We start from the raw sequence: 17,959 nt of genomic DNA, 5'->3' as shown, positions 1-17,959 counted from the left end.
CCCCAAAGCTCCCATGCATTCTAGTGCTGCCCCAGACGTCCACCTGAGCCTTGTCACTTCTCCACTGTGGCCAAGCCCCCACCCCAGCGCTCACTTTCTTACAGCAGCATTACCTCCCATTTAATGCAGGCAGGGCCCCGCCCCGCCCCTGCCACCCACCCAGCCTGGCTCTGCAGCCTTTGCCTTCACCAGCTCGCCTGCGCGTCCAGCCCCTTTCTTCTCTAGGGTGCCCGCTTTATCTCTGCTCAGCCCCATCTTCCTTCTCGCCGCTGCCTTTCCAACTGCTCTTGTATCTGCAGACTCCCTCCAGGTTGTCTCTTTCATGTCCTTCTAGGGTGCTCAAGGTCATCTTCATTTTTAAAACTCATTGGCCATTCAAACGCTTATTTCTTGAAAGAATTCTCCACCCTCTGCTCCCTAAACTGCCCTGGGCCCTGGGGCCTCCTGTCTAACTTCTCTATCGGAACTGCTTTTGCCAAACACCCGTACTTTCCTGTTACTCAATCCAGTGGATGACGCTTTTTGTGTTTTTTTAAAATGCGCCTTGATTTATTTCAACATTTGACACCACTGACCGTTCCCCTTCCTTGAAACTCTGCTCCAGATTGTCCTCCTCCTTAGGCCATTCTTCAGTTTCCCTCATGGGCTCCTCTCCTGTCACCCTCTCACCCCCTTTCATTGCAGCATTCCCGGGGCTCTGCAGCTCCCTCTTCACCCCGTGTCCTCTAGAACCCATTTCCATTCTTGTGACTCCCAGATGACAGCCACTGCAGATGGGCAGCTGCTTCCTGGAGACCAGCTGGGGTTCAGTCAGGCAAGCCCTTGAGCGGCTGGTTCCAGGAACACAGAGTCCCGGCTTCGCGTGATGAACGCGAATCCTGTGGATCCTTCCAGACCCGGCCACGGCTCATCCCCGTGAAATGTCCAGTTTCTCTAGCCCACCCCGATCGCCCCCTTCTCTGAACTCACAGTGTACGTAACGTACAGCACTGTTCAGGTTACAACTGTATCATTCGCTTTTTTTTTTTGTCACCCCAACTCAGTGGTAACCTCCTCACCATCAAGCAAACGACACCATACACTACCTCCATCAACCTTTAAAACGTCTTTTGCTAAATGGGCCGAGCCAGTCTTACTTCTGCTGCTTCTCCCAGCCACCATTTTATCCGTCTTCCTCTCCTGGCTCACAGATCTGCCTTCCAGCCTAGGTCCCCCGCCACGTCCTTCTGCTTCAAAAAAGCTCTGCCAGCTGTCAGCTTCCACACTCCCCTGACTCCTCTCCCCTCACGTTCCTTTCTCTCTCCAGCTGTCCCAGCCCTGAGCCCCTGGGCCACATGAGGTACTGTGGACTCCTCTGGTGTCTGGAGTTGTCAGCGGGGCAGGTGGCATAGCTGCATCCAGAGCCACAGAGGGGCCGGTCAGTCACAGCTCCAGGCCTGGCCCCAGGGCAGCTTGGTCTGTGGCCTTACCATATCAGGACCATCTCCACCTGAGTATGGGTTTTCTCAGTTCAAATTGGTACGCTAATCAAATCAGAGCTAGGAATAGAATTTTTCCATCCTGTTGCTATTCTGTGCAATTACTGATGCCGTGTTGACGCCAAGAAACTTTATTTCAGGAGCTCTTCATATCCACAACGGAACTGAAGGAAATGTGTGAGTACTACTTTGACGGGAGAGGGAAAGCCTTCCGGCCAGTTATCGTGGTGCTAATGGCCCGAGCATGCAACAGCCATCACGACAACTCCCGGTGAGTCCTTCCCTTTCACTCCTCTGCCATTTTATAAGGGGAAGTCTGCCTTCTGAAGGTCACCTTCGCCCCTCCCCTTTAAGAAGCAGTATAGCTAAGAATTCACTTTGTCGTGTGTCTTTCTCACTTGCAGTTCCTAAGGTCACGCTCGCATCTCCCTTTTCCAGACTTTAATATCTGTTGAAGAACAACTTCAGCTGCAAATAAACATTCTAGAAAAAATTTTTTAATTGCCTGATTTAGTTTTCCCACTAAGAAATAAAGAATGCCGGGATGCATGCAGACATTTAATCATTATCCATACAGGGCAGTTAGTCCAAAGGTTGCTTATTGTAAAGTGACTCGCTGGAGCACTTTCTTGTGCAGCACATGCCTGGGGTGTCTGCCTTCCAGGGACCTTCGGAAGGTGCAAAGGAGAAAGCATTCTTCAAAGAAGGCGTTTTGACCACTGGTCCTCAACTTTTATGAAAATATGTATTTATAAAACTTTAAAATATTAAGAATATTAAATATATTAATGTTAAAATATTAAGAAAACTGCAGCATTTTATTATTAAAGACAATCCTAAAAGGGAAAAGGGAGTGCCCATTATCTCACTCACCTGATTCTTTCTCTCCTGTCATTCATTATATATAATTTTTTCCTTTAACTTTTAAACTCTGTCTTGTTGCCGGACTGTCTTCAGAGTTGTGATCTTGATCTATAATATATTGATTGAAATTCCAGTAGATCATAAGTACATCTGATACATTTCCCTAGTGTATTAGTCAGCCAAAGGGATGCCAATGCAAAGTACCAGTAATCTGTTGGCTTTTATAAAGGGTATTTATTTGGGGTAAAAGCTGACAGTTACAAGGTTCTAAAGAGTCCAACTCGAGGTTGCTTTCTCACCAAAGTCACTTGCCATGTGTGAAGCAAGATGGTGGGCGAGCTCTTTCCTCGGGGCTCCCTCCATCGGTCTTGGCTCCTCCCAGTCTCAGCTGTAGGCTGGCACAGGGCTTGTCTCTCAGGGCTTCTTCTCTCGGCATAGGGCTTGGGTCTTTCTGGACTTTCGATATCAGCTGCGGACTCTCAGGCAAATGGCTCATCTCTCCCCAGGGCCCCAGGATCAGAAATGAAGAGCTCCCTCTCTTCCTATGTGTCTTCTGGAAAGAGCATCCATTTATATAGGCTACCCAAGGCCGTGGGGATGCAGCCTACTGATGTGGTCAAATCAAAGCCCTAATCTTAATTTAATCAGAGGCATCCCAGCTGAATCTAAGACAATCAAAGGTATCACACCCAGAAGAATGGATTGATTTACAAACATAATCTTTCTCTTTTTGGGATTCACAAAAATCTCATACTGCCACGCTTAACGTTGAACATTTATGTTATGCTGCATTTTCTCAATAGATAGTATTTTAGGAAATGACTCAGATATTTGTCAGCACTAAATGTCGCACTGCTGTGAGAATGAGCATCAGACCCTGTATTAGTCAGCAAAAGGGGTGCTGATGCAACATACCAGAAATCGGTTGGTTATTGTAAAGGGTATTTATTTGGGGTAGGAGCTTACAGATGCCAGGCCATAAGGCATAAGTTACTTCCCTCACCAAACTCTATTTTCACATGTTGGACCAAGATGGCTGCCAACATCTGATAGGGTTCAGGCTTCCTTGGTTTCTCCCTTCCTGGCGCTTGCTTCTCTTTCCTCTGTGAGCTCACTTCCTGGGGCTCCAGTTTAAGGCTTCAGCATGAAACTCCAACATCAAAACTCCAAAAACAAAAACCCTCCAACTCTGTCTTTTACCTTGCCTTTTATCTGTGAGCCCCCACCCACCAAGGAGCAGAGAGTCAATGCCCTACTGACACCAAGAGGTTTACCTGATTAAGTAATCAAGTAAACCTCTGAATCCAATATAGTCTCATATGCCCAGAAGAAAAGACCAGTTTACAAACATAATCCAATATTTCTTTTTTGGAATTCATCAATAATATCAAACTGCTACAGACCCCATTACTTAGGGACGCCCACCTCCCCCAGCCGCCTGCTGCTCTGTTCCTCTGTCTCCAGGGTGTCACCCGTGCCCCCAGGCCCCCAGGCCCCAGTTACCCTGCTAGCCATGAAACCTCTGGCCTTGACCGTTTAACCATTTTCAGGGCCACTTTCACGGACCCTGGAGCATAGAGCTGCAGAAACGCTCCCTCTGAACCAAACTTGAGAGATTTCTTGCATGGTCTTGAGCACGGTTTCTTGGCCTTAGCACTGTTGATGTTTGGGCTGGAAAAAGCTTTGTTGAGGGGACCACAGTCCCACGCAGTGTATGTTAGCAGTGTCCCTGGGCTCTGCCCCCTAGACGCCAGGAGCACAGTCGTGGAAACCAAAAGTGTGTCGAGACACTGCTAAAAGCTTAATGTCTCCCAGGAGGGAAACGGGGAACTTGTCCCTGGGGGAGAACCACTGGCCTGGAGAGAGCATGTAGGTTTTTCTTGTGCCTCAGAGTAACACAGAACCATAGAACCGGTTCGTTTCCCTCAGAGGTGACATGAGGCTCCCAGTCCTCTCACCTGTTTTCTGTGCAGCTGAAAGTTTCTTCAGTTTGCCTTCCTGAAACTCAGCGTATAAACCGCAGATTGCCGAGAACACGGAAAGGACGGTGCTGGTTTAAGGAGTATGCTCCGCCCTGCCCTCTCCAGGGGACATTTGCACCGCAGCTTCTTCCCCTGTGGACCTGAGGGGCCGGGCAGGCTTGTATGCCCCGAGCTGCACCACGGACTGCTCTTGACTGCGAATAAAATAGAGACTGCATACTTTGCCAAACATCTGGTTAGCTGAGGCAGATGAGGTGCACTTGGCCCTTTATGTCAGAGATCTCAGTGCAACAAAGGCTTTTATTCGGAGGAGGCCACATTTTTTATTCTCAAGAAAACAGAAGAAATTGCAGAAGCCCAGCCTGCCAGGGAAGCCTTCGACTGCCGCCACGACTCCAGCTCACTTGAATGACTCCCGGTTGAGCGCCACTACTGCAGGGGTGCTTTGCCTTTTTTGTTCCGTGTGGACCCCTTTGCCAGTCAGGTGAAACCACGGACCACTTCTCAGAATGTGGCAGCAGGTAGTTTTGTGACACTCAACTAGCATTTGGTCTAACAACCTCTGTAATTTCGAAGTATGGATGAGCATAAACAATTTCCTTGAGATATGCAACAATTAGTAATGTGATATGAAACGAATGCTGCTGTAATTTATTGCTGTATTAGCCAAAGGGATGCTGATACAAAGTGCCAGAAATCTGTTGGTTTTTATAAAGAGTATTTATTTGGGGTAAAAGCCACAGTTACAAGGCCCTGAAGAGTCCAACTCTAGGTACCATAAGTGGTCCCTTGCTCACCCAAAGTCTGTTGCCACGTGTTGAAGTATGGTGGTGGGCCATGTCTGCGAGGGCTCAGCCTTCCTCTTCCTCTTAAAGCCCCATGGATCCAGCTGCTTCTGATCTCAGCTCTCAGCTGGCATAGAGCTGGTCTGTCTTCTCGGGGCTCATTTCTTTCCGGGCTCAGCTGCTCTAGTCTCTTCACAAGGTCAGCTGTAAACTATCAGGAGAATGGCTCCTCTCTCCCTGAGAGCACAGGATCAAAGTCCTTTTCTGGGTCTATGGAGCTCTCCCTCTTTCCTCCCATATCTACTTCTATGTTCTTGATTGAGTGTCTGTTTATATAGCCCACCAAGGGGCAGGGACTCAACCCTGCACTCCCTAATGATGTGGTCAAATCACAGCCCTAATCTTGATTTAATCAAGTCAAGGTAAAGCCTTTGGATTTAAATCAATCAAAGGGTATCATGGCCAGAGGAACAGACCAGTTTGTAAACATAATCAATATCATTTTCTGGAATTCATAAATAATATCAAACTGCTACAATTGCATACCTACATAAGTGAAGGAAATGTTAGATTTCAGTTAAAGGTCAGAAAATAAAGATAAAATATTGAGTTTTTTTCAATTCAAGCTCATGGACCCCCTAAAATCTTTCCACAGTCCTCTGGTTAAGAACCCCTGTACTAACAGTTCTAGAGCCATTCCTGGTTTCCATGTGTTCCGATCATTGAGCCAACTGCCGCAGCCGCTGTTCATGGGATGAGCCAGAACGATTGGCGCCCTTAAAAAAAAGTTTTTGTCTTTATGCTGGGAGATGTTTCCATACTATCCTAGACGTCCATTCTATAGTAAGGAATACCCACCGAGGGGGAGAAGAGTTGGATGAGCAGATGGTCTTCCACTTCATTGGTGAGGTCAGGCTCAAGCATCGGAATTGTCAGTGCAAGCAGAGGGCCAGAGGGCTGGCGAGCGTGCTGTGTGAACACTCATCCAGCACCCACGCCAGTGCGTGGTGATTACACCTGTGAGGGAAGCCACCTCGCGTCCAGTCCACAAAGACAGAACACCAACCACCCTGCAGTACCCGGACCCAGTGAGCAAGCCGTGGGCGGGGCCAGCCTGAACAAGCTGCACACCCAAGACATCATCTCAGTGGCTCACTGTCCACGTATGCCAGGAGCCAGAAACTAGCGCGACCAGGATAGGAGGAAACGGCAGCATGAAGCCTGCGCCGTCTGTCCAGCTCAGCTTCGCAGGCATCCATTTTACCTGGAGATAAATCTGAAGGTACTCAGGCATTGCTGCTCGCGGATGTCAGACCTTTCCTCTTGGTATTGAAACTGCTCGTGAATTTGTGACTGTTCCGATCAAGCTTAAAACCATCGTGCCCACCAGACAGACACAGCCTCCGCTCCGTGCCTGGAGGGCCCTCTTGGCTTTATGAGGCTGAAAGAGCTGCTGAGCTGCTGAGCAGGTCGGAGGTCATAGGAAGACAGGCAGAGGAACAGGGTCACAATGTCAGAGCCAGAGGTGGGAAACAAGTCAAGGCTGAAGATGATTGAGAAGCGGAAGGCAAGAGATGTGCAGAAATACCTCCAGACCCCACGCGGAAAGCACCGGTGCTGCTGTGGCAGGTGAGACACTTCGAGACGGACGTGCTAAGGAGGACAAACAGAACACTTTAGACAAGTGCCATAGAATCAACGTCAAGAATTGGGTCACCAAGAAGGAAACATTTGAGCATCCACAGAAGAGGCTGGTGAAGGTCAGACACCCAACACAGGCTGCCCCAAAGGCACCTGGTCTTCATCCCGAGAAACCCATGCATGGGAGGTTAAGTGGCCAAAAAGGGGTCTTTGCACTTGTGATCACGTTTAGGATCTTGGATGGGTCCTGACTGCAATCACAGGCATCCTTAGGAGAGGGAGGCCGGGGGAAAGTCAACCACACAGGAGACAGCGACGTGAAGACGGAACGGAGAGGTGAAGGCGCTGGCCTCGGAGTGGCCACAAGCCGAGGAATGCTGGCAGCCTCAGGAGCTGGGGCGGGCAAGGGACGGAGGCTCTCCTCACCCTTCCAGAGGGAGCCTGGCCCTGCCGACACCTCAATTTCAGCTCAGCAACACCGATTTCAGAGATCCGGCCTCCAGAACTGTGAGAGACTAATTTTCCAGTGTTTTGCATCACCCAATTTGTGGTGATTTGTTAGAGAATCTCCCTGCCCCGGAGGGCCTCTTCTTGGTCCACCGTTGAAGAAGACAACAAAGCAGGCAAAGCAGCACCCATGTCACACCCTCACCGTAATTGAACTTGTGGCAAGTTAACTCGGTGGCAGTTAAAAAAACTTACTTGACATTCTCTGTGGATATATCGTTGGGCACCCTGAAAACAAGCACGTGTACAGATAACTAGAAACTGCAGCTCACATGCTGAAAAAAAATACACATATATGAATGAGTGTTGCGTGTATGGAGATTTCATTTGCACGTTGAATAGTGAGTAACGACGACATGTGTGCTGGTAATGAGGCAGCGGGGGAGAGGAGGGCAGGGCCGCCATGCCCTGTGGTGCTGAGAGTGGTTTCGTCTCTCTGCGCCGGGCCGTGGAGAGACTTCGTCTAAGGGTCTTGCTCTCGTTGCCCCCAGGTCTCAGGCTACCTGACTCAGGACGCTGCAGTCTTGTTGCACTTGGCCGCGCTTCATAGGATGCCGCCGGGCGTCGAGAGCAGAGGCTTGGCTTGTACCAAACCCCGCAGAGCGGGACGCTCCCCCTTGTGAGTCCCACGCTGCGCGTCCGCATCGCCTGGCGTGCTCTTTTAAAAACCCAGGCTCCAGAAGCCTACCGTTAGAGACTCTGCTGGAGCCTCGATCTGCATTTTAAAGAACGCACCCAGTGATTCTGGGATGGAGGACAAGGGACATGTTTTAAGAGATACTAATAAAGTGGGAAGCAGACTTGGTCCAGTGGTTAGGGAGTCCACCTACCACATGGGAGGTCTGCGGTTCAAATCCCGGGCCTCCTTGACCCGAGTCCAGCTGGCCCCCGCGCAGTGCTGATGTGCGCAAGGGGTGCCCCCCGCGTAGGGCAGCCCCACGCACAAGGAGCTCCCCCCACATGAAAGAAAGTGCAGCCTGCTCAAGAATGGTGCCACACACACAGAAAACTGACACAACAAGATGACACAACTAAATAGAGAAACAGATTCCCGTGCCGCTGACAACAGAAGTGGACAAAGAACATACCGCAAAGGGGAAGGGGAGAGAAATAAATAAAATCTTTAAAAAAAAATACTAATAAAGTATGCTGCAGTTCTAACAAGCATCGTGAAACACTTGTTTGCAGAATTGTTAGAAGAGGAAACAAAAGCCCATTTTGAAATTGAAATGGAGTCTTCTGTATACCACCTGAGAACAACCACATTCTTTTTTTTTTAAACACTGATTTATTAAATAACGAAGTAGCACTCCATGCTTGATATGTCTACATTAAATTTCTCACAGAGAAATCAAGAAAAAAATTCCTATCATGGATCGTTACCAGAAGTCTTTGTTAAGTCGTCCAGCCATTATTTCCATAAAGAACTTAGTTATGTGGGAGCTGCATTTACAGATGATGCTTGTGCTTTGGCCATTCTCAGGGCCAGTGCTTCTTGCCTCTGTCTCTGAATTTCTTCAGAATATTTTTTTTTTCCTTCTTCCTCTTTTGAAGGTTGTTTCAAAGATTCAGAAAGTTTCGTCAAAGATTGTTGTCTAACAGGCTCCCCAAGTAGCAGGTTGACGGCATTTTCTTTTCCCCTAAAGCCTGTGTAATTTTGGTATCAGATATACCTCCTATTAGGTAATTTTGATTAAATTGAGAAAGAGTCTGAGAATTTTTCACCTTTGTGAATGTATACTTTGAAAATGTAAGTGTTATTATTGCTCTGAGCTTCATCTGTTATTGTCCTGTGAGTGAGGTGTTATTCTTTATACAACCCCTTTCAGTGTAGGTTGGAATAGAATTTTCTCCCTGTCTTCGTTGTCAAAGTAAAATCACATTTACATTTCAGTTTATTTGCTTCGATAGGATGTGGAATTTTTTCAAGTCAACATTCTTTATCTAAGTTCTTTATCTAACTTTATCCAAGTTCTTTATCTATCCTTTAAACCCATCGCTATATGCCATTCCCTAGTAAGGGACCATGACATTATATTGGGCTTCAAATTTCGGGGAGTTCTGGATCACAGAGTGTTTCAACAATGGCAATGGAGGGATACTGGTATGGGATACCAATGACAGGTGATATATGGCTGACAGGGAGCTGTACAGAACATATGTCCAGGGTGCATGGTAATGTTTGGATATACTCATAGTGGCAACAATTAAAAACCACAGCAGGGGGGATACTGGGTTCCTGGCCAGTGGTGCTCTGTCGTGTCCCTAGGGGAGCAGCAACAGTCTCCCAGGTACAGTGGCAGGGACCGGGAGGGAGTGAGGGCTCAACAGTGAGCCCCTGAAGCTAATGACTATGCTTGTGAGCTGATAAACCTAAAATAAGAACAAGGCCTAGAGCAACATTGTGCCTGGGAATTTCCTCCTTCAGCCTTCATGTTACTCAAATGTGGCCAGTCTCGAAGCCAAACTCAGCATGTAAATGCAATGCCTTCCCCCCAGCGTGGGACATGACACCCGGGGATGAGCCTCCCTGGCACCGAGGGACCACTATCAACTACCAACTGATGATGCAACTGGAAAATGACCTTATACGGAAGGTTCAATGCGGATCAGCAGAATATCCACGTCTACATAAAATACCATGACTTTAAAATGCTGTTTGACCTAAAGTAAGGGGGAAATGAAAAGGAGAAATGAGTTTATATGGCTACGAGTTTCTAAAAAAGAGTCTGGAGGCTGGCAGAAGGATTGCCCTCATGCACAACTGAGCAGAGTCAGAGAGACAGATAAAGCAGATACAACCCCCAGATATTGGTTCCTTTGAGGGCTAAAGAGACCCATGGGAGTTATGGTCATGGCCGATGGGGTTAACTACCAGGGCAGATGGCCCCTCTTTGGAAATGGTGTTTATGTGTGATGAATCTGGACTCAGATGGGATCTCCCTTCATAAGACTTTCATGCTAATGTGCTGGAGGTGCAGTTAATGTTGGGGTTTAAGATATATTTAGGGGATTTGAATCTCTGGACTGACAATGTGATAGCCAGGTCCTGAGCCTCAACAGACTCCAGCACCTACAATCTGATCTATTGGACTTACCACACTCAGCTAAGATGGAGTTGAAGAAGGACAACCACCACACCATGGAGCCTAGAGTGATTACAACTGAAAATGGGAGGATTGCATCCAGCATCCATGTGGAATCTGAGCCTCCTCTTGACATAGAGGTGCAATGGACACAACCAATCCAATGTCCACATAGAAGAGGTGGCATTGGATTGGGAAAAGTGGACATGGTGGACAATGGGTATGGGGAAAGGCAGGAAGAGATGAGAGGTGGAGGCGTCTTTGGGACATGGAGCTACCCTGGATGGTGCTTCAGAGGTAATCACCGGACATTGTAAATCCTCACAGGGCCCACTGGATGGAATGGAGGAGAGTATGGGCCATGATGTGAACCATTGTCTATGAGGTGCAGAGGTGCCCAAAGATGTACTTACCAAATCCAATGGATGTGTCATGATGATGGGAACGAGTGTTGTTGGGGGGGGGAGAGGGGGGGGTGGGGGGGTGGGGTTGAATGGGACCTCACACATATATTTTTAATGTAATATTATTACAAAGTCAATAAAAATAATAATAATTTGTTTAGGACATAGTGTTATGTACGAGTATGAGTAGGAGAAAAAGTGTGTTTTAAATCAAATGTAAGTGAATGGTTCATTATATCATTCCATATACTTTTGCGTATATTTAAAATTCGTTGTAGGATACATATTTTTAATCTAACAAGTGAAAACAAACAAGGGGATGCACCTAGGCTCTTGCTGACTGGTAGCAAGGAGGGTAGAACAGGTGACACGACCAGCTTTCAGAACTGAAGGCCTCTTTCTCCCCTACTGACTTGGCCATTCTCTTTCTTTTTTTATATTTTTATTTGTATTGGGGTAACATGTATACAGCATAAAATTTCCCAGTTTAAGCACTTTCATGTCTGGCTTTTTCTTAACACCCCTTCCGGAAGATGATGGAGTTTGGCAGCTGTTTCAAAGTAGGACGTAGAAACAGTGCCCTCCTCTTTGAAGTGCTCAGTTGGCACTTTGGAGATTCCAGCTTGAAGCAAGTGTGGGATTTTTCTGTTATCTGTCAGTTCTGGCCATCTGTCCCACGGTTATGCTATGTTATACATGACTAGGCCGTGGCAGTATTTTTCAGCAATAAGCAAACACACACATGAAAGCCTAACTATATAGGAAAAAGCCATTAGAAAAAATTAGAAAGCCTCTAAAAAATGATATGGATTCCACACAGTGGCCATGTCACAGAGCCATGTAGCCTTCTAAGCAAGACTTGTGATTTCCTCAGTCATTAGGTTAGCCGTGCAAAACGGCATCTTAATATACTTATGTGCTAGCCTGCCAAATTTCAGCATCTTTTAAGAGATCTTTGTTTTACTATCTTCACATTACACAAAGCTCTCGTGTCTCAGGGAGTGCTGTCATTTCATCCAGCTTCCCAGCAGGAAACCCTCTCTGTGACGTAGTTTGTGATAATGGAATGGCGCACAGCTTATGAAAGCCTGAGAGAAAGCTAGAGGCCTAACGGCTGTTTTATAAGGTAAGTTCTTACCACTAACTAGGCGGACGTGTACATTTCATTAGACCAAAAGTCAGTTGAGAAAATAGTCTAAAAAATAGCCTTTCTATTAAAAAAAAAAAGCAACAAACTATAAAAGAAATTCTTTCCCCGTGCAAAGAAGAGAGGACGCAGGAAAGTTGTCTGAAAAATATCTAAGACCCCAGCTTCCCAAGACGGGAGCTTCGTGTCTCACTAAGGGCTTCAGAGCAAGCTCTTGGCAGCCACGCCAGCCCCCATCTTCTCATTTATCAAAGGCTTTGGAGGGTGACCAGTTCCCTCCATCGCTTCACTTCCTCCCCATTGGAAGAAAGTATTATGAGCTGGAGGTGTCAAGAACCATGGAAACATCGCTAAGTAAAGAGCCAACATGGCTAAGTAATGAGCTGCACTTTACAATTGGGTATACAATTGCGGTAGGAAGGTTCTGAGGTTGAGCCCCGAGGCCTTAGGTAAGAGTTACCTAGCAAGGCGTCAGTATTTTAAAGTTCTATTTAAAGCAAGACCAGAAGGCAATCTTGTGTGTTGGTTTAGTGTTTCTAGGTAAATTCCAGCATCTTTCAGGGAGTTATGCTTTTTCGTTACTTTCTGCTGGGTCTGAGGAATTACAATGAGTAACTCTTCTGCAGTTGTTCAGGTTCGGTTTTTAAAGAAAAAAGTCATTTCATTGTTCCTCTCACTCTTCTTCCCTCTGAGATATAACTTGATATTTGAAAAATAAGCTGTTAGAATAAGTGAAACATTTGATTAGTTTGTATTTGTCAGGCACATGTTTTAGGTTCAAAAAATGTAGTAAGTTAGAATGGGAAATTTTGCATTATACATATGTTATCACAAAAATATTTTTTTTTTAAATTGGTTATGTAGGGAAGTGGACTTGGCCCAATGGATAGGGCCTCCGCCTAGCACACGGGAAGTCCACGGTTCAAACCCCGGGCCTCCTTAACCCGTGTGGAGCTGGCCATGCACAGTGCTGATGCGTGCAAGGAGTGCCATGCCACGCAGGGGTGTCCCCGCGTAGGGGAGCCCCACACTCAAGGAGTGCACTCTATAAGGAGAGCCACCCAGCGCGAAAGAAAGTGCAGCCTGCCCAGGAATGGTGCCGCACACACAGAGAACTGACACAGCAAGATGATGCAACAAAAAGAAACAGAGATTCCCAATGCCACTGATAAGGATAGAAGCGGTCACAGAACAACACACAGTGAATGGACACAGAGAGCAGACAACTGGGGGGAGGGGGAAGGGGTTAGAAATAAATTTTTAAAAAAAATTGTTTATGTAATACATATTCCTTCTTAACTATAAAATTCTTATCTTCTTTAGACTGTCTTTAATCTGTATTAAACCTGGGAAATAAAAGCTTATATTACTAATGCAAAGGTTAAGTATGAATTGAGAAAATTTTTTTACAGAAATTCTATTTTGATTATTAAGATCTTGCTACTAAACATTTAATTAATGACAGTGTTGTTTTTTTTTTAACATAGTGACAGTAGGTTTTTTAATGCACCTTTGGAGCATGTTTCTCATCCTATCCTCCCATCTACCCCTAAAAATGTAATTTATAGCCTAATTGTAAACTCGATCAGCTGACCGAGAGCACCACCCTGAGATGGGAAAATGACCTTCAAGAAGCCTGATGGCTGAACTTCTGAGGTGTTTATCCTTCTGTTGTTAATTACACAAATTTTGCTTCTTAAGACAGTGTCCATAAACTAGAACCTTGTCAGGGGATCTCATCCATTTAAAAAATTTTCTCCATATGAAAGGTGGCTCTGTAGGAAAGCCAAAGTTTTTTACAGTTTCTCTTAGAGAAATAAAATTCTTTATCCTAGATCCGATGTCCAGTATTGACCAGATGATTGCTGAGGACTTTGTAGGCGCGTCTCTGTTAAACAGCATTGCTTTCTGTTAATTAGAGACGTGCAAGCAAGCCAGCGCTCCATAGCCTTAATTGCAGAAATGATCCACACTGCTAGTCTGGTTCACGACGACGTTATTGATGACGCAAGTTCTCGAAGAGGAAAGCACACAGTTAATAAGATCTGGGGTGAAAAGAAGGTATGTTTGTTGTTACATTATTGTTTTTCTTTCTTACAAAATCATGTGCTCTTTTGATTACACTTATTTTTCAGATCTGTCTCGTTAAAAAGTAAATTATGCTTGCTCAAATGTGGTCTTCCACCTCTCAAAAGAAATATATGTTTTATCTGTATACAGGTATTTGATAGCTAATAGAAAATGCCATAGAAAAATAAACTTAGTATTTCTGATTATTGATCTTTTTCATATAGAATTCCTTTTAGATATAAGGAAAGAAGTGTTCATAGGTATCCAAAAAACCTGTTTAATGAGGAATCGTATATTTTACTTGGGGGCTCAGATTAACCCTGATTCAACTTAATTCCTTAAATATGTACTGATTGACAACCACGTGCAAGAGGGAAGTAGAGAAATCTAAAAAAAAAATCTCAGGGAGATTGTTCTTCAGTGAAATTTTTACTTTTTAAATAGAGGCTCCCTAACTGGGTTGGTTCGTCTACGCATATTTTTAAACAAGTTTCCATATTATTTATTAGTGTTTCCTAGAGGAGGGGTACGAAATGGGGACTTTGGGGAAAGTTTAAGAGCGGGAGTCAAGCTGGAGCTGGGGTCAGCCACCCACAGCCTGCACCGCCTCCTGACAGGTGAGGAGCGAGCAGAGCCCTGGGTTGGGCCCCTCCCTCACCTTCCTCTCCATCACATAGTCGGGTGCCCGGATCCCTCCAGTTTTTTAAAAATTCCTCTTATCAAAGCAAGAACAATGTTATTTTTTGTCTTCACTTGCTGGCTTTGCTTTATTGCCATTGAAACTTGGTTGTGTAATTGAATCTTGCAGCTTCCCTTGTAAGCCTTTTATTTCACACTTCAGACGAAAAGCCTTTGTGTCCGGTGGAAAGAATCCCATCCGTCAGAGTGTTGGTAAAAAGAGGATAGCATTTTGCACTGGAGAGGACGTTGTGAATGGAACTGTCCCTGCCGTCACCTGTGTCCAGGCTCAGGCCCAGGCCCAGGCCGTCTTTGGAGCCCTTCGGCAGGGAAGGCGGATGGAGAGGAAAGACAGTCTGTCCTTGCCTAGTCTCCCAGTGGCTGCGGGTCAAAGAACCTGCTGACCAGCCGCCCGCCATCTCCCCCGCCCTCCTCACACCCTAAACCACTTGGCTCCGGGAACCTCAGCTCCACTCCCGGCGCCCTTGCCATGACCCGCGTCACCACCAGCCTGCATGTCGCGGCCCTGCCCATCTCTGACTTCTCACACCGAGCCACCCACCATCCCCGCTTCCAGTCCATGTGCCTGGAATCCCAGGGCCAGGGGAGGAAAGGACCCGCTGAGGGACCCCATGGAGGGGCAGAGGGATGGTGGGTACACAGAGAGCGTAGTGCCTAAGACGACCTTATAAATGTTATTTCCACGTAGGGATTTAGGTAGGGATAGATGACATATAAAATGATGATTAAATGGTAAACATACCCAACATCCCGAATTCTAGATACTAGAGAATAGACAATAAAAACTTAATACGTGGTTATGTTGAAATTGCTGTAAATTTTCTATAACATAGTATTTATGAGGAACACATATGTGCATCTCTAGATATGCCAATTAATGTGTTTGTATATATAGCCTCTTTTTATTACAGCATATAATTGAATTATGTGTAATTGATGTGAACATCTCACAATCTAAAAAAGATTAGGAAAATATTGATTATCTAGTGTATTAGCCAAAGGGATGCTGATGCAAAATACCAGAAATTGGTTGGTTTTTGTAAAGGGTCTTTATTTGGGGTAGGAGCTTACAAATACCAGGCCAGAAAGCGTAAGTTACTTCCCTCACCAAAGTCTATGTTCATGTGTTGGAGCAAGATGGCTGCCAACGTCTGCGAGGGTTCAGGCTTCCTGGGCTCCTCTGGGCTCAGCTCCTCTGTTTTCAGCTGTAGACTATGAGGCTCTCTAGGCTTTGCCTCTCTCCACAAGGTCAGGCGAACGGCTCTCCTCTCTCCCGGGTCTCCAGCTTCAGACCAGAGTCAAACTCCACAATCAAAACTCCAACATTAAGAACCCTCCAGCTCTGTCCTTTGCCATGCCCCACCAAGGGCAGGAACTCAATGCCCTAATGACATGGCCCAGTCAAAGCCCTAATCATAACTCAGTCAGGTCCAGGTACAGATCAGATTACAAACATAATCCAGTATCTATTTTCGGAATTTATAACCACATCAAACTGCTACATCTCCTATCTAGTGTTCAGAGAAACTGGGGGAAAGTATTTTGCGTAGGAATGAGGGGCAACCCAGTAGAGTGCAAACAGCACTGAGCTTGGGGCCAGGATTCCTTGGTTTAGTTGTCATTGCAAAAAGCAGGTAGCATGCTGTGTGCGGGGTATGCCGAGCACAGGTGAGATGAGGCTGCCATGCCCTCGAGAAGTTTGGCGAGCAGGAAATCTCTGCTCAGACACAGGGCAGCGCGCCAGGGTGCTGCACCCAGAAGGCAGCTCTCATCAGATAGGGTCAGAGCAGGCTCCTGGGATGCCATCCCAGCTCTCTGTGCCCGTGAGCCCTCAAAACCACAAGTGCAGGGACACAGCTCTGTGGACGGGGGCGAGCGGGCAGTGCATCCCAGTTATGTTGGTGGCGGGGGAAGCCCCTTTCCCTCCCTGGGCATCTGTCTCGGCTGTGAATGGGGGAAGTAGACTGGGTCATCTCTGAGACCCCATCCAGCTCAGAAGGTGTCCCTGACCGGTGGGGATGGTGGCACAGCACTGTCAGTATAACTGATACCTCTGAATTGTCCACTGTACAATGGGTAAGATGGGAAGTTTTATGTCATATATATATGTTAGCACAATAAAAAAAAAATTTAAGTCAAGGGTAAGAGCCAAAAAAAAAGGTGTCCCTAACCTGTAACTGATTATTCCATTATCCTGCTAGGAAAGAGGAAGGGGGAGAACTTAAATCTCAAAGGGCCCCTCACTTCTGGATTTTAATTTCTGATAAACCAACTTCATGGCTGACACTGTAACTGTGATACTTTCTGTGAATGCTTTTTTGTTTTCTTTCCTTCTTTTCTAGGCTGTTCTTGCTGGAGACTTAATTCTTTCTGCAGCATCTATAGCCCTGGCACGAATTGGAAATACAACAGTTATATCTGTTTTAACGCAAGTTATTGAAGATTTAGTGCGTGGTAGGTTGATTCTCACTTCTCTTTTTTATTCCTTCTTGCTGTACCTGGGCAACCAAGCCTTCTCTCAAATGACCCCTTTCCTTCTTTATAGGTGAATTTCTTCAGCTAGGGTCAAAGGAAAATGAGAATGAAAGATTTGCACACTACCTTGAAAAGACCTTCAAGAAGACCGCAAGTCTGATAGCCAACAGTTGTAAAGCAGTATGTACGTTCTGTCTTTCTGCAAGTTTAACCAAAGCCTTCAAGCTCTTTCTTGGGAGTTAATTCTCCTAGAAAACACTTTCATAGAAGAACCTTAAACTAGTATCCAAAATCCCAAGAGATCAATGAGGAAAGAATTACATGCCCAAACCACAGATAACTTCTACTGTGGTTTTCATTTTTGCTGTCTTCTTTTGGTGTGCAAGCATGAACTTTTCATCCTTCTCCCACAAACTGAATCCAAACAAGCAAAACAATATATTCCCTGACATAATTTCCAAACTGTGTAGTATTTGGAACAACTTGTCTTAAATAATTTCTCCCATGATGTCAGATGCACGCTATTTTTAACTTTTTACCTTTAAAAAGTTCTGTGCCCTGGGAACAGGTGTAACTCAGTGGTTTGAGCACCTGCTTCCCATGTACGAGGCCCAGGGTTCAATCCCTGGTACCTCCTTAAAAATAAATAAATTTAAAAATGAAGCTTATACAAGGGTGAGGTCAGTTTGGCAGGGAGTGGTATAGCTCAGTGCTTTAAGTGCCTACTTTACATATACAAGGTCCTGGGTTCAATCCCCAGGACCGCCCAAAAAAAAAAAGTCCTGTATGCATAGATGCAATCGGTTTCTCAACCAAAACCA

At 45.9% G+C, this 17,959-nt stretch overlaps 1 protein-coding gene across 2 annotated transcripts in view; it reads left to right on the top strand.

Moving 5' to 3' along the window:
* PDSS1 (decaprenyl diphosphate synthase subunit 1) overlaps positions 1–17,959 on the top strand; it is a 43,693-nt gene that overhangs the window by 3,913 nt on the left and 21,821 nt on the right. For both annotated transcript variants that reach the window (XM_058297801.2, XM_012529934.4), the window contains exons 4-7: positions 1,619–1,749; positions 13,814–13,955; positions 17,006–17,117; positions 17,209–17,318. In XM_058297801.2, the coding sequence (XP_058153784.1) occupies positions 1,619–1,749; positions 13,814–13,955; positions 17,006–17,117; positions 17,209–17,318 (495 nt within the window). The remainder of the gene's footprint in view (positions 1–1,618; positions 1,750–13,813; positions 13,956–17,005; positions 17,118–17,208; positions 17,319–17,959) is intronic.

The sequence above is a fragment of the Dasypus novemcinctus genome, chromosome 5 (genome assembly GCF_030445035.2).
Source record: "Dasypus novemcinctus isolate mDasNov1 chromosome 5, mDasNov1.1.hap2, whole genome shotgun sequence".
Lineage (NCBI taxonomy): Eukaryota > Metazoa > Chordata > Mammalia > Cingulata > Dasypodidae > Dasypus > Dasypus novemcinctus.
Note: the sequence above shows the minus strand (reverse complement) of the source record. Positions and strands in the feature narration are given on the sequence as shown.